Source organism: Haemorhous mexicanus, chromosome 3 (genome assembly GCF_027477595.1).
Source record: "Haemorhous mexicanus isolate bHaeMex1 chromosome 3, bHaeMex1.pri, whole genome shotgun sequence".
NCBI lineage: Eukaryota > Metazoa > Chordata > Aves > Passeriformes > Fringillidae > Haemorhous > Haemorhous mexicanus.
The window spans coordinates 42849787-42863705 of record NC_082343.1 but is presented as its reverse complement, the minus strand read 5'-3'; the positions used below and the strand labels follow the sequence as shown (position 1 = coordinate 42863705).

The window sequence follows — 13919 nt, the reverse complement described above, 5'->3', positions numbered from 1 at the left end:
GAAGAGACAGGATTGTAATGTCAATGATGTCATGCAAACATTAGTAGCCTCAGAGATTATGGCAGGCTTTTGAAGAATGTCTGAGATTGCATTTAAGTTGTTTCAAACCCATCAGTAAAACAAATGATCTGGAAAATGTTCCTGATCATTTGTCCAGCCATATGATTTCCAAGTGTATTTTGCAGACTTCCAAAAGTTGCTATTGTAAAGATAGAGTACCAGTGTTTTCTACATTAAAAATGTATTAAAAGCACCAGTAATTATGCATATTGTTAATTTAGTTGGATTTTTCTTTAATCTATGCAATTTTGGCTAGTCCTGCCACTTTCTTTCTCATGTAATGATTGAACCAAATAACTGCACAGTGCTCTTTGTTGTTTTTCATCATGCAGTATCTTCAGATCCCTGCTTCACCAATCTAATAACACAAAAATCACAGAATGGTTGAGATTGGAAGAGGCTGCTGTTGGTCCTCCAGTCCAACCCCTCTGCTCAAGCTGAGCCATCTGCAGCAGGTTGTTCAGACCCATGTCCAGTCAGCTTTTGTATATCTTCCAGAATGGAGGCTCCACAATCTCTCTGGGCAAATGGAGAGCAATCTGACTGCAAGATGGCCTTCAATAAGCTGTAATTATGACAAGCCTTTTATTACAATGACCCACATTAAAAGTGGATATGCGACTGAAAAAATCAGCAGCCAGATTAGCAACTTCTTGATTGTGCAAAGTTGTGTCTGCTCCACAGAACCTGAGATAGAGAAATATGGAGAAAGGAGAATTGCCTGAAATCCTGAAATAATGTGGAATTCTCAGTAGAATTCTCTAGTTCATGCATGAAACTTTCAAAAAGTATTCCTAGAGAAACAGCAATGATGGAAAAACTTAAAGTCTCTTTCCTAACTTCCTGCCTAGTAATCAATGAGTTAGGACCTGGAACAAACTTCTAGTTGGAAGTTTTGGGATAGAAAGACTTTTAATTGCAGAATGGATTTTGATTATATATGAAACAGATAAACATTTCTTGATCTAGAATACTCTTTCCATTCCATGTCCTATGCTTACTTCATGGTGAAATGTCAGTGCAGGTTATTATTTAGTTCATCTGGAAATGAATGATGCTGCCAACTCCTGCACATGACTGTGGCCACATGCCATAACCTATCCTGGAGGGCTCCTTCCTAGTGTCAGCTCCTCTTGTAAAGCATCAATTCTTTGGTAGTACCCAAAACCATGCACCTCCTGGTCTAAAAGTGTTAGCTGTTTGAAGTGTATAGGCATACACAGACACAGACACACTCATAAATATGTATATATATGAAGTGAATATTAAATAAAACATTCCGAAGCTAAAAGGAAAAAAAATCCCGTATGAATTGCAGTAATCAGGCAATAGATACAGCAATGCAGGCCATAAAAACCATTTTCAGGAACATATTCTAGACCATGAATCCTAAGCGAAGTGAGCCTCCCACTGCCTCATCCTGGGTAGAGATCCAAATGTCTGGGAAAGGATGGAAATTAAGATATTTCTTTGATTTAATTGTTCCTTTGTTGTCTCTGTTGGCAAACATCTTCCTACTCTGTGTGCTGGTCTGGATTCCTTTTTGGGGTGCTTACTTTTCTTATGCTGTTTTATGGACAGCTGAGGTGACCATCTAAAGAATGAATTCCATGGTGGAATTTTTTGGTAGAAGGACCATTTGCAGCTGAGATTTAACTGACTATGATACAAATCAAAGCAATGAAAAAGAGGAGTTACAACATGGAAACTGGTAGAATTATCCAGTTTAAATCTGGTTAGGAATGAGAATCTGCTCCTTAGTCTTTCTTTATTCTTACAATTGAAAATATTCTTGTGGCATTCCTATTTCACATCTCTATCTCCGCAGGATTTTAAAGCTCCGTGAGTCTCTTTTTATGGCTACAAAACAGATGAAGCATTCAAGATGAATACCTAAAGCAGAAGTCATAATCTTTGTTGGTGGTATAAACCACAAAACTCTAGAAATAATTTCCAGCTCTTTGTACTTGCTGGTGACTTTCCTTTCAATTCCAATGGGAGCATGTCTTCATCCAGGAACACTGAAACAGTTCAGCTTTTTTATCAGAAAACAAAGAAGTGCCGACTGAGTATGAACTCTCAAAGGAAATAAATTCCAGATATGAGTGCTTACAGGCTGTTTAGATACTGTAAATTTATAACAAATTGTAAAATTTTAGGTCGGGTTAGTCTAACAATGAATAGGTTTATTTCTTCTACAGTTTTATGTATATGAATCAGTGAAGTAAGACATTTTAAGCTTCCTCAGTGTAATATCCTGAGGCAAGCCAGCTGTATTTTAAATGGTGTTGTGTGTTTTTATATGTAAATTGATGTGTATTTATAAAGACATAGTAGTATTAACATAGCACTCTTGTTTAAATGCATATTTCTGAACCTTTTTGGGTTCAGTAAGAAAGGCTCTGAGGTACTTTTTATCTGAAGCACAACCAGTTCTTTAACTGAAACTCAACCAATACATAGCCAACTTTTAAAGCTTGAAGAAAGCAACAATAAATTCTATGTATGTGTATGGATTTGAACTCATAAATTACCAATGCCCATATAGACATGCATTGGTAATTTATGGCATGATTTTACCTAAAAGCAAAGGAAATGTTCATGGTATGTTTTTAATTTCTTATTGATGTTGATGTAAAGAAAAGAAAATTGGAAGCCAAAGAAGAATTAGCAGTGGTAATGAGACATAGGAATAGAATTTTTTTATCTGAAATAAGATTGAAATAGCTTCAGGTGATTAGCATGATACGTCTAATTAAGGTAAATTAGAAACCCATTTCTTGGAATACAGGCATAATTGGCACATGAAGTCATACTATTTGTTGCCAAGTTTTTCACTAAGTACATTGAATGAGGGATGGCAACATATGAATGTCAGACATCAATCAATTTTTGTAGTTTATTCAATATACATCTGTGGTGCTGAATCACTGTGTGGGACACTGTAATAAGTTTTGGACATTGCATTTCAAGAAATGCTCTACTGGCCTCAAGAAATGGTATCTGTTATTCACTCCAGTAGGCTTGATGCAAGCACAATTTAGCCTTTGCCAAGGAAAGCCAAACTTCTACGTATAAGGCAGCCAAGTACCATATATGTCAATTTGAGGAATAATACGTGAAGAATAGTATGTCACAAATTGCATCATGGATGAGCAAAACCTCAAAATCACTCATCAGTTCTTACGTGATGAGTGAAACAATTTTGATTATTCTTATGTTGTCTGCAGCAACTGTCTCAGGCATTGGTAGTAATGTGCTACTTTGTCTGTGGCCTTCAGAAGCCCTTGCTCTAGACTAAGTTTTTCCCTTGTCCATGAATTAGCTGTGTTCTGTGTGGATTCCCAGAGCAGGAAGTATTGCTGTGCTACAGTCAGACACATTGACATTTTACTTCTGATGTAAGAACAAGTGTGGATTATTGTGTAATTTGGGACCGGACACAAGATGGGTTCTCCCAAGGTGTGCGTCCTCAGGGTGTGGGGACTGTGTAGAATTCTGGAATAAAATATTGAAGACTGCAGAAACTAGGAATGTCCTTGCTGTAAGATTTTGGTGTCTGAGATATGTTTCCTTTGTGTTCTGGACCCACATCAGCTCTGTTTTTCAAACAAGTCAAAATACCTCGAAACTCCTAATTTGATAGTAAATTTGTGAATTAATTTAGTAGAAGTATAATTAAGTAATCTGAAGTAAGTGTCAGATTTCTTTGCATCTGGTAAGAGAAGTCAGAACTGATGAAGTGGCTTAAATATGGGTACTGTAAACTAAAGATCTTAATTACAGTCCTGGCCCCCAAGAAATCAATTGGAGTTTTGCCAAGGGAAAAAATCCCTACTTTAGATATGGGGGCCTGTTTATTAATTTAAATAAAGCTGAATGCATTTATGAATGAAAAAGACAGAAGTTGCCTGAACCTCAGATGGGAGCAGGAATTAGACATAAATGGCTCAGTCTTGTTTTGAAGTTTCTTCTCCTTTTTTGTCTTGAATACTTTTATCAATATTGATGTGGCTTTTTCCTCTTCTCTGTTCCTCAGCCTAGGAAAAGATTTAAAAAGTTATTCCATCTTACTGGGTTTTGATCTTTCCAGTTACAGTTCTTCCTCATGAACTTTTATGTCTGTAGTTTCTTAGTTTTAGACCTGAGAAATGCAGTAAGACATTTACTGCCTTTTAAACAAATGTTCAGCAGGCAACTCAGTTTATCTACCTGAAAGAAAAAGTAATTTACTGGTAATTTTTTCCCTAGTTATTTAGGTTGAGAAAAAAACCCAATATGATAACATGGAGGAAATCTAAAGTGCTTAGGGATTAATAGAAGAAAAAAGCAAGCAAAAAAACATCAGCAACAAAAACCCCCAAAAAAACAACAAAAAAAAACCAAAACAAAAAACCCCCAAAACTAAACCAAAACAAGACCCAGAAAACCCAAAAAACACCCTTCACAACCAAACTCGGTATTTCCAGATTTGTGAACATTATTTGAAATGGATCTTACATAACTGTAGTGAAGAGTCCAAGAACAAGTTCATCAAGTAATTTTAACACATCAAAAGAATTATTGGGAGTTACTAGTTTTACTTGCCCATAAAAATGTCATGTTAAATGAAATAGATGAGAATTCTGCTTTAATAAGCGCATAAATAATATTTATTAAAGGCTGACAGCAAAGAAATGCAGGTGCTGAAGTAGGCAATACTTTTAAAAGTATTATGCATTAGAGAAACTTCCCAGGAGGTTCCAGGAACATGTGTCCAGGAGAGATGAACTTAATCTGAGTCTTTAGGGAAGACAAAAGGTTTTAAAACTAGAATAATAAGATGGGAAAACAGTGTGGACAGCACCTAGTGAAGGTGGCCCTGGATGACCTGTCAGGCTTATCACAAACTTGGCGGCAGAAGGGTGATCAGGGGAGGCGCTGCAGTACATGCCTACAAAGTGTACAGGCAACACAGACTGCCCCTTGCTGGCAGTGGAGTTATGCTTTACCATAAAGACAGCGTAGAAGAGAGACAAATTAATAAACCTCAACAATAATGGGTCCTGAAGAGGCTGAAATTCCAGTCCTGTATGGGAAGAATAGAATATTTTTATACCTAGTTATCCTTAAATGCATCTGTTCATTTGTTTGTGTGACTAGTGACAATACTGGATATGGTGGATCATTTACATTTTCATAATTCTTTTGATGGGGTTCTGCACATATAGGTTGTCTGGAAAAATGTTTTAATTCCTTATCTTCCCTACAGCCCCAGCTTACTAACTTTGAGACATTGTTTTCCTCTTAGAACAAAAATCTGTCGAATAATTTGTCTTTCCATAAAACTCTCCTTCCTATCAATTCTAGAAAAAACTTTCCCTCTTTAAGGCAAAAAGCCTACCTAGAGCATCTCTATATAAACATCATCAGTGGGTCCTTTATCAGCTGTTTAATGTCTTATTCATGGTGGCCTCAGATACTGAGTCCCTCTGGATAGGCAAGCCACCTCTGATATGCAAAGCACATCAAATACAGGAACTAGAGACACTAAAATTGATCAACCCTATCCATGCACTGAGCATAATGGGAGGGAAAATGTGAGCATGTCATCTACAGGTACAGTAAAAACTGAAGTTCTCAGCTTGAGTGACACTACCTGCACTTACCCCTGTATTGTTATGTGTGTGTGATACATCTCAAGGAATTATGGTTAAAAGCTCTCAACCTGTTTTTTCTATTTTCTCCTCAATTCTCATTTCTGCAGTAGGAGAGCTATCTTATGAAAAAAAGTTTCTGTCTTCTGTCTGCAAAAACATGATTTGGATCTAACTGATTGAATGCTTAAGAGTGCAGCTGTCAAATTAAACATTCATCTTTCAAGAAAACAAATCTTTCGAAAGTGCTACTTACATGTCTTCTTGGCTTAAACTACAAAATCAGAGTTGGTAAAGCCTTCATGCACTATAGATCATCAGGAGTAAGGTGATGAATTCTGCATTGCTGTAGACTCCACTTTCTGAACAGGAAAAATATAGTGAAATCCAATTCCATAATACCTCCTTTTCCTGTTGCTCTTGCTTGTTGTGAAACAAATGCCAAATTCAAGAGCATTGGTTCTACTTGTGGCCTCTTATTTTCACAGAATAGTTTGAATAATGAAAGCTGAAAATACTAACTTCCTAAAAACTATATTCCCATCTGTTCTGCTTAGATACTGGACTTTTGGCCAGATGATACTTTTTGCTGTGCAGCTCATAGATTTCTTAAAAATTTGTGTTTCTACTTGCATATTATGCATACTTATACTAACTGAAGGAAAACAAAAGGATGTTATGTACCTGTGATGTGAAACCAGCTGAAATTGCTTTGATTCTTATTATTTCCTGAAGTATGGAATGTCTTGAAGCCTTCACTGTATACATACACATATATACATATGTGTGTTGTGTGAAATATTAAAACAAAATATTAGTTTCATTAATTTCTACACAAATTCAACTGTTTGTGTTTGTGGCTTAAGAAAATCCAAATATCTAATTTGCAGCATGGTCTTTGGGTTTTTTTTTTGGTGTGGTATCACTACAGAAACAAATTTCCCTCCAACCAAAGGTAATTGTGTTAATATGAAAGGTAATGCAGTAGACAATGTCTTGAAAATCATACTGTTAACTCACAGCTTTCTAACACTGCATGTCACTGGTTGAGCTTAAATATCCGATAACTTTTATATGTTGTACAGACCATGAAGTAGAAGAGAGCTGTGTTCAAACACTTGCTTTCCTCCCCATTCTGGTGACAAATGTCATAGGTAATTTTAAAAGCTTGATTTTTTTTGTTAAAAGCTCAAAATGCACAGAACTTCAATCTTGTCCTCTGTCCTTCTTGAAGGTCTTTTCTTCCCTCATATATATCTTTTAAAATAGAAAATAGTCTACACTTTCATAATATTCCATCATGTTCTAGTGTTTGTCCCATAGGAAGCCTTTACATAGGTGTCAAATTATTCACAGGACTGATGCCAAGATTTGAATACATAATAAAAAGACATAATTGTTTTGGGAGTTTGGTTTGGTTTCATTTTTTTTTGTTCCTTTTTAATGATGGGTAGTATATTGACTTAACTACTATAGAGATTTCAAGTATAATGTAAAACACAGTTTTGGAGCAGCATGTTTGGGAGCTGAGGGGTTTGAATGAAGTAACATGCTTGCATTATTTGGAAATGTAATATTGGCATGAGTTAAACTTTTAAAAGAAATCTTATTGAGATTTTTATGGATTCTAAATACAGTTGAGTACACTATTAATCAATTTTAATAGCTCATAAGTGTGATAAGTCAGGAATTTCAAGACTCCTACAGGCTAGATTTTTAGTAACTTATTATCAGTGTTAGTACAAATTGCAATTAGCTTTCTCCTGCTATTATATTGCTATTACACTATTAACTAAAATTTCTACATTGCTTGAACACAAATATGGCAGTGTTCAAGAAGCATTTGGACAATGCTCTTGGACACATAGTTTGACTCTTGGGGATAGTGCAGGACCAGGAGCTGAACTCAATTACCCATGTGAGACCCTTCCATCTCAGCATATTCTGTGATTCTATGAAGTATGCCACTTACATAAGTGAATATGCTTTTTCAGCAGTCAGGCATAGGGATTTTTTCTAATATCTGAAGGCTAAACTGGACGCCCTGTGAGTGTGTATTAGCAATTCAGTTTGAATCAGAGATGTGCTTTTGAATCTCCCAGTTGTCCCTACTTATCCCACTTCTCATTGCTGTATCCTTAGTGAGGATGCATTTTGGGCCTGTCTCTGACATCAAACTAGAAAATGAACTCAGTGTGCTAACAGACTTTCATTCTATTGAACCAGAGCAGAGCTAGTTTAAATTAACTCATATAATGTCTAAATATATAACCCAATAAAAAACTCATTCTAAGGACAAAAAACATCAACAACACTGAATGAATTCAGGATGCTAATGACTAATTGACCCCATCAAACCCTCTATTTTTTATGAAATCTTTCTTTAATGGTTAGGCTTTTTTTTTGTTTTATGAGTGTTAACTGTCTAATAATTGGTTTTTGTTAGGCTTTTGAAACATTGGTTGAGCTAAATAAAGACTACTGGCTCTGTATATAGGTATATTCCTTTTGTTTGTGGCAAGATATTGAGTCTAACACTTCTCAGGAGAATGGTGCAGTCAAAGACCAACTTCATTTTATCAACAGCCAAGGAAAACAGGTGGAAAAAGTGAGAGAAAGGGGAGAGGAAGGAGTAGGCCTTGAGAGACAGCAGTTTAGAGCATAAGACCAACAAGGAGAGATCTTAAAGCTGGGAGGTGGGCATTTTTAGTTCAGCCAACAATTCAGTGATGGGTTTGGTGCTACCAAAAGTATGGAGGTGGCTAATTGGAGTAAAAAGATAATTTTTTATGGTAAATGAAAACAGAAGGTCCCTGGAAGCAGAATGTAATAGCAGTGTAGAGAGTACATTTAGCAGGTGGAAGCCAAGCTGTGTTTCAGTACTGTCAGAGGATATCACAGAAGGATTGACCACACATTGCAGTTTTTGAGGTTCAGGTTGGACATTAGGGAAAAAAAATTGAAAGACAGCTAAGAAGGCACTGAAACACTGGAACGAGTTGTGAAATTTCATTGAATTTTTTCAAGATTTAGCCAGACAAAGCCATAGCTAAGCTCATCTAATGTTTTGAGTAGTTGCACCTAGAGCAGGAAGATAGAAAAGATGGCCTCCGTAGGTCTTGTAAAATTTCATTTCATTTAAAATTATTTTATTTAAATTAAAAGCTAAACAGGGTTACTGTATTATCTCCTCTTATAGAATAGAATTATGTCTGATTTTTTCAGGTTATGTTAGTTTTATTTTGATAACATTAAATAATAATAAAACCATTTTATTTTTTTTTTTCATGCACACAAAAAATGGCTACAAAAATTTAGAAAGGACACATTACTTAGGTATTTTACATTTATATCATCTTTCCAGTATGTCCTGGTTTTGGCAGAGACAGAGTTAATTTTCTTCCCAGTAGGTGATGTGTTTTGGATTTAGTATGAGAATAATGTTGATAACACACTGATCTTTTAGTTGTTGCCACGTAGTGCTTACACCAAGTCAAGGATTTTTCAGCCTCTCCTGCACTGCCAGCAAGAAGGCTGGAAGGGCAGAAGAAATTGTGAGGGACACAGCCAGGACAGATGACTCAAAGTGGCCAAAGGGATATTCTATACCATATGATGTCATGCTCAGTGTATATAAACTGAGGGGAAGGCTGGCTTAGTGCATCTGCTTGCGAAGTATCTAGCCATTGGTCAGTGAGTGGTGAGTGTTGTGATCACTTGTTTTGTACATTATAATTCTTTCATCGCTATTGTTATCATTAACATCATTGTAATTTTCTTCCTTATCTGTCCCATTAAACTGTCTTTATTTCAACCCATTAACTTTCTCACTTTTATTCTTCTGATTCTCTGCCCCAGCCCCCTTGAGGTGGAGTGACTAAGCAAGTGTCTTTGTGGTGCTTAGTTGCTGTCTGGGGTTAAAAAACCCCACAATAGTAAGTTGCAGGGGTAGATACAGATGTATTAGAAGTCTTTGGAAGTATGTTATTATCTTAGATAGCTGTAAGAAATAGAGTTCGAGAAATTAGATTGGATGGTTCTGGATATTCTATAGTTTCAGGTTACTTAAGTGAGAGTTAGAAAAATTAAAATAAGGGAATATAAGTCATTGTCTTGGGATATAACACTTATGAGAGATTAGAAAAATTGATCGTTGGAGATATTGAAGGAGGGAATGCAAATCCAATAAGATAATTTATTGACCACAGAGTTCCTTTATCCAGAGGAATAAAACAAATGAGTCAATGTATCAATGAAAGAACAGATCAAGAAAAATGAGGATGCAAAAAGTTAACCAAATGAACTGGTCAGAGATGAGTGGCCTGTTTGGTTCCAGCCCTTCAGATTTTTTATCACTAGTGAGAAATAACTGCAAATACTAATATGCAAGGCCTGAACACCTTGAATTTTTAATGACTAATAAGTGGTGTCATTTGTTGATTGTCCCTTTCTTTCTTAGATACAGAAGGTTTTCAAGTGCTTGTTTGTAGGTGTAAGTGCAGAAAATAGTATTGCCTCTTATTTTATAATTAAGATCTCAGCCTGGTGAAAGAAAGCTAATGCATCTGAAGGCTCTTTATGCATATCTTCAAGACTTGCCTCTTCATAAAATTTTTCAACATAACTTTCTTACAAAGGAAATTCTTACTCTACACTTAACACCAGTAAAAATCAGAAAACGGTATTTGTGGTATGCCTGATTTAATTCACAGTATTTTCCATCTTCATTTATTCCAGCTCGTTTTCTTATTTCTTCCATATTCTCTTCTTGAGTCATACACAGTGAAGTCTGTTTGACTTTCTATGTGGTTTTAACATATGCTTCAGTTTTACAGACTGTTGATGTGTTAGCGGATGTTGACACAAATTTGAAAATAGTTGGAAAAGAAAAATCTAAGTGAAATGGAATTTTCAGATTAGCTTGGTTGAGAAGAGTCTATGGTGTTTTTATTTTTTTTAATGAATCCTGGACCTCTTAACAAAGAAGTAATTTAAATATCATCTTAATGATCTTCATTTGGTTTGTTGCTCTAAAGCAAACTGCTTACTGGAATGATCTTCATTAAAGCCACACGTTCTTTTCTTTTGAACTGCAGCTCACCACAGCCACCTTGGATGGCAAGCTCCGATTGTTCCTACCCTGATCCTCGCCAGCCTGTGGAGCTTTGGCTGTGGTACTCTGAGAATAATGACTTGCTGAGAGAAAGGAGACTGCTAACTGGCAAGAAGCAAGTGGCATAATATTCGCTTTTAAACTACAGTTTTCTTCTGATATTACTTTCAGGAAGTTCCTCAAGCTGTTCTCAAAGTTTTTTTGCTGTACAGTCGGTTACCTTTATTGCAAGAATAAGGGTGAAGGATCACGAAAAGAAGGAGACTACTCATTCTGACTTCATTCCAGCAAATCACCACAGACGTGGCTTTCAAAGGTCTTCTTGGGTTCTTATAGTTAGGTGCATTCTGCAGTGCTTTCCTAGACAGGGACCACTTTAGTCTAGACTGAAAATTCAAGTAAAATAACAAGTGTTCCATTTTTAAAGCTAGATCTGTTTGTGACAGATTTTTAAAATAACCTGACAGAAAGAAGGATTGTATGCCTTTCTGAAATGCCATGAGAGTCCTTCTGTTATACTTCTTTGGGGTTACTGGAATCAGCATGGTTGTTGTTTGATGTTAGAATTTTGCTGGTTTACTATTTATACCATATTCTGGAAATTTCTTAGAGAATATGTGACAAATGTCTTCTCTTTAAAAGAAACAATATCTGTCTTTTAAATAACTGTTAAATATTTTCAAAAATGTTAAAATAATATGAAAATAAAATTATCAGAAAAAAATGTTCATTTTTTGTATTCTTCCTAGGCTACTTGTCTTGCTCTTAGAAAACAGTTTTTAGATAACCTTTTTTTTTTCCTTTGGGTTGGCCAGTCTCACTCTTCATTGACTTTAGCTAAGAGTAGAGAGCATGTATGTGACTGGTGAAAGGAGATGGAGTTTTTATTTTCCTTGCAAAATTGTGCTGCCTTTTAAAATTTAAATTTCCCAGAATAGAATTTATTAATCAGATTACTTAAAAAAAAAAAAAAAAAGAAGAAAATTTGGAGTTATTACCCTACCTCCACTTTAACACCAATCACCAATCACCAATCAGTACTGTAAAGAATGTTTTATTTAATAGCTGTCTTTAATTTATGCATATAATATTAAGTATAAGTAGATCAAGTTATTTCTAAAATCTGTTTAGTTTCCATAAAGCATTATTTTGTAAAGTATTTAATAATTTTTTGCTGAGCAAAACCATACAGTGGTAGGATACACTGTATCATATCCAGGTATTTGCCTGTTCTCTAGAACTCAGCGGTCTCATCAATGACTATAGGAGTGTAGTGCACCCAGATCATACTCAGAAGAACTCTGAATATCAGAATCAGGTTTTGTATGATCAAAGAAAACGTGAAATAACCCACTTCAATACTTTTGAATACTTTTTTTGTTCAAAATCAGATTAAGCAAGAAATCATCCTCTATGTTGCGGCTAAATGTTGGTATGCTGCACTTACAAATGATCAGCAAGATTTTAATTTTAATTTCCACCAGAGGAATCCTCAGGATGGTCTTTTTCAAATTTAATTTAGCTAATTTTCTCATCTGCATGCTGTGGATTCCACATCAAGAGTCACTATCAAATACAGAAGATAGCCCATAGCTGTATTTGCAAGTTAAGTGTTTCTGAACCATGGGTCGCTACTTAGTAGTGACGGACTCTTCAGCAAGGTTGAAATGTCTCCTAAAGAAGTGTGACTTGTAATTATGACTAATTTTTTTAAAAGCACCACATTTTTTTGACAGAAGAATGATTCTTATGTTTAAGGTAGAGGACACAGAAAAACTATTAATCCTTGCTGCAAGCATGTAGGCACTCACAATCCCCACTGGACTGAAATAAAAGGGAAATACTTCCATTTTCTAGATCTCTTACCTTCCAGAACTAACTGCTGTTATTACCCAGTCAGACAGTGTGTATCCTGAAAACCCCTCTTGGTCTTTGGGCTAGTTTGATCTCTGGAGGAGGAACTCTTCTTCCAAACATATGGTATTACCTCTCTTTCCTTATAGTGAGACTCAGCTGTATGCTGCTTTCTGGTTACTTTTATCAATCAAGGACTTTTTTTTGGATATAAAACTCTTCGGGGCATTTTGGCTGTGACCACAGCATCATCAATCCATACTGAATAGAGACATTCATCTGTTCAGGCCTTACAGATGTGCAGCTCTTCCACAGCCCAGGAATTTGTTAACCCCTTTTTCCCTCAGGGGAGACAGAGAATCTGTCCTACCACACAGGCACTAGAACTTTTCAAATGGAAATTCACTGTCATTTTTTTTTTCCATCTTAAGAAAGAAAAAAAATCCCCCCTGGACTCCTCATAAATACTTGAATGCTTGTGGTTTTGAGAATGGAAAACTTTAGCTGACACACTTCAAATCTGGCAAAGTTAAGTGCTTGAAAGAAGATTTTCTAATGGCAAATAGGAGGAAAAACTGTTGTGGATGGTGTTACCATTTTATAATATTATATTTAGAATTTTCATAATCACTAGAATTTTCATAATCATAATCCTGAGATATCTTTGATAGAAGAACACAGGAGGCTGTATTCAACTACTAAAGAGCTAAAGTCATGAGGATGTATCCAGAGAAGCACCATCTATATCCTTGTTTTTTTTACAGGCACACCTGACAGTTTACATGTTCCTTTTCTGTTCTAAAGACAAAGCTATTTGAAATTAGAAAGTCCCGAGAGCAGATAGGAAAGATTCCTGGTTAGCTAAGGTGCATAGCATGTTCCAGCTAAAAACATTGACACAAAAAACTGCAAGTGTAAATAATTAATATGTAATTTTAAGGAATTTTGACTATGCTTTCAGACTGCTTTTAGGGGAAAAAAGTGATTATAATATAACTCCCAAACAGCTTAAGAAAATTGAAAGTCTTGCTTTGAAGGAATATGTAGCAATATGTGAAGAAAACAGCTGGCAGAAGAATAGTCTAGTTTCATTAAATGTCTTCTCTGCAATCTGTCCTTGAATGTCCTATATGCTCGGGAAAGGAGTGGTGTTTTTGTGACTTTCTGTGTGCTGTTATGTGGGGGACTTTCCCAACTGAACATCTACCAAATGCCACAGATTTCTTAAAATGCACAGCAGTTTTTTTTTTCCTGGT

The 13919-nt window shown here is 35.7% G+C and overlaps 1 protein-coding gene across 1 annotated transcript in view; it reads left to right on the top strand.

Moving 5' to 3' along the window:
• The window catches only part of WDR27 (WD repeat domain 27), an 89321-nt gene extending 77803 nt beyond the window's left edge, over window positions 1-11518 (top strand). Inside the window, exon 24 of the mRNA XM_059841531.1 lies at window positions 10793-11518. Coding sequence (XP_059697514.1) covers window positions 10793-10840 — 48 coding nt within the window. The 3' untranslated portion in view covers window positions 10841-11518. The remainder of the gene's footprint in view (window positions 1-10792) is intronic.
• The last annotated feature ends 2401 nt before the right edge of the window (window positions 11519-13919 follow it).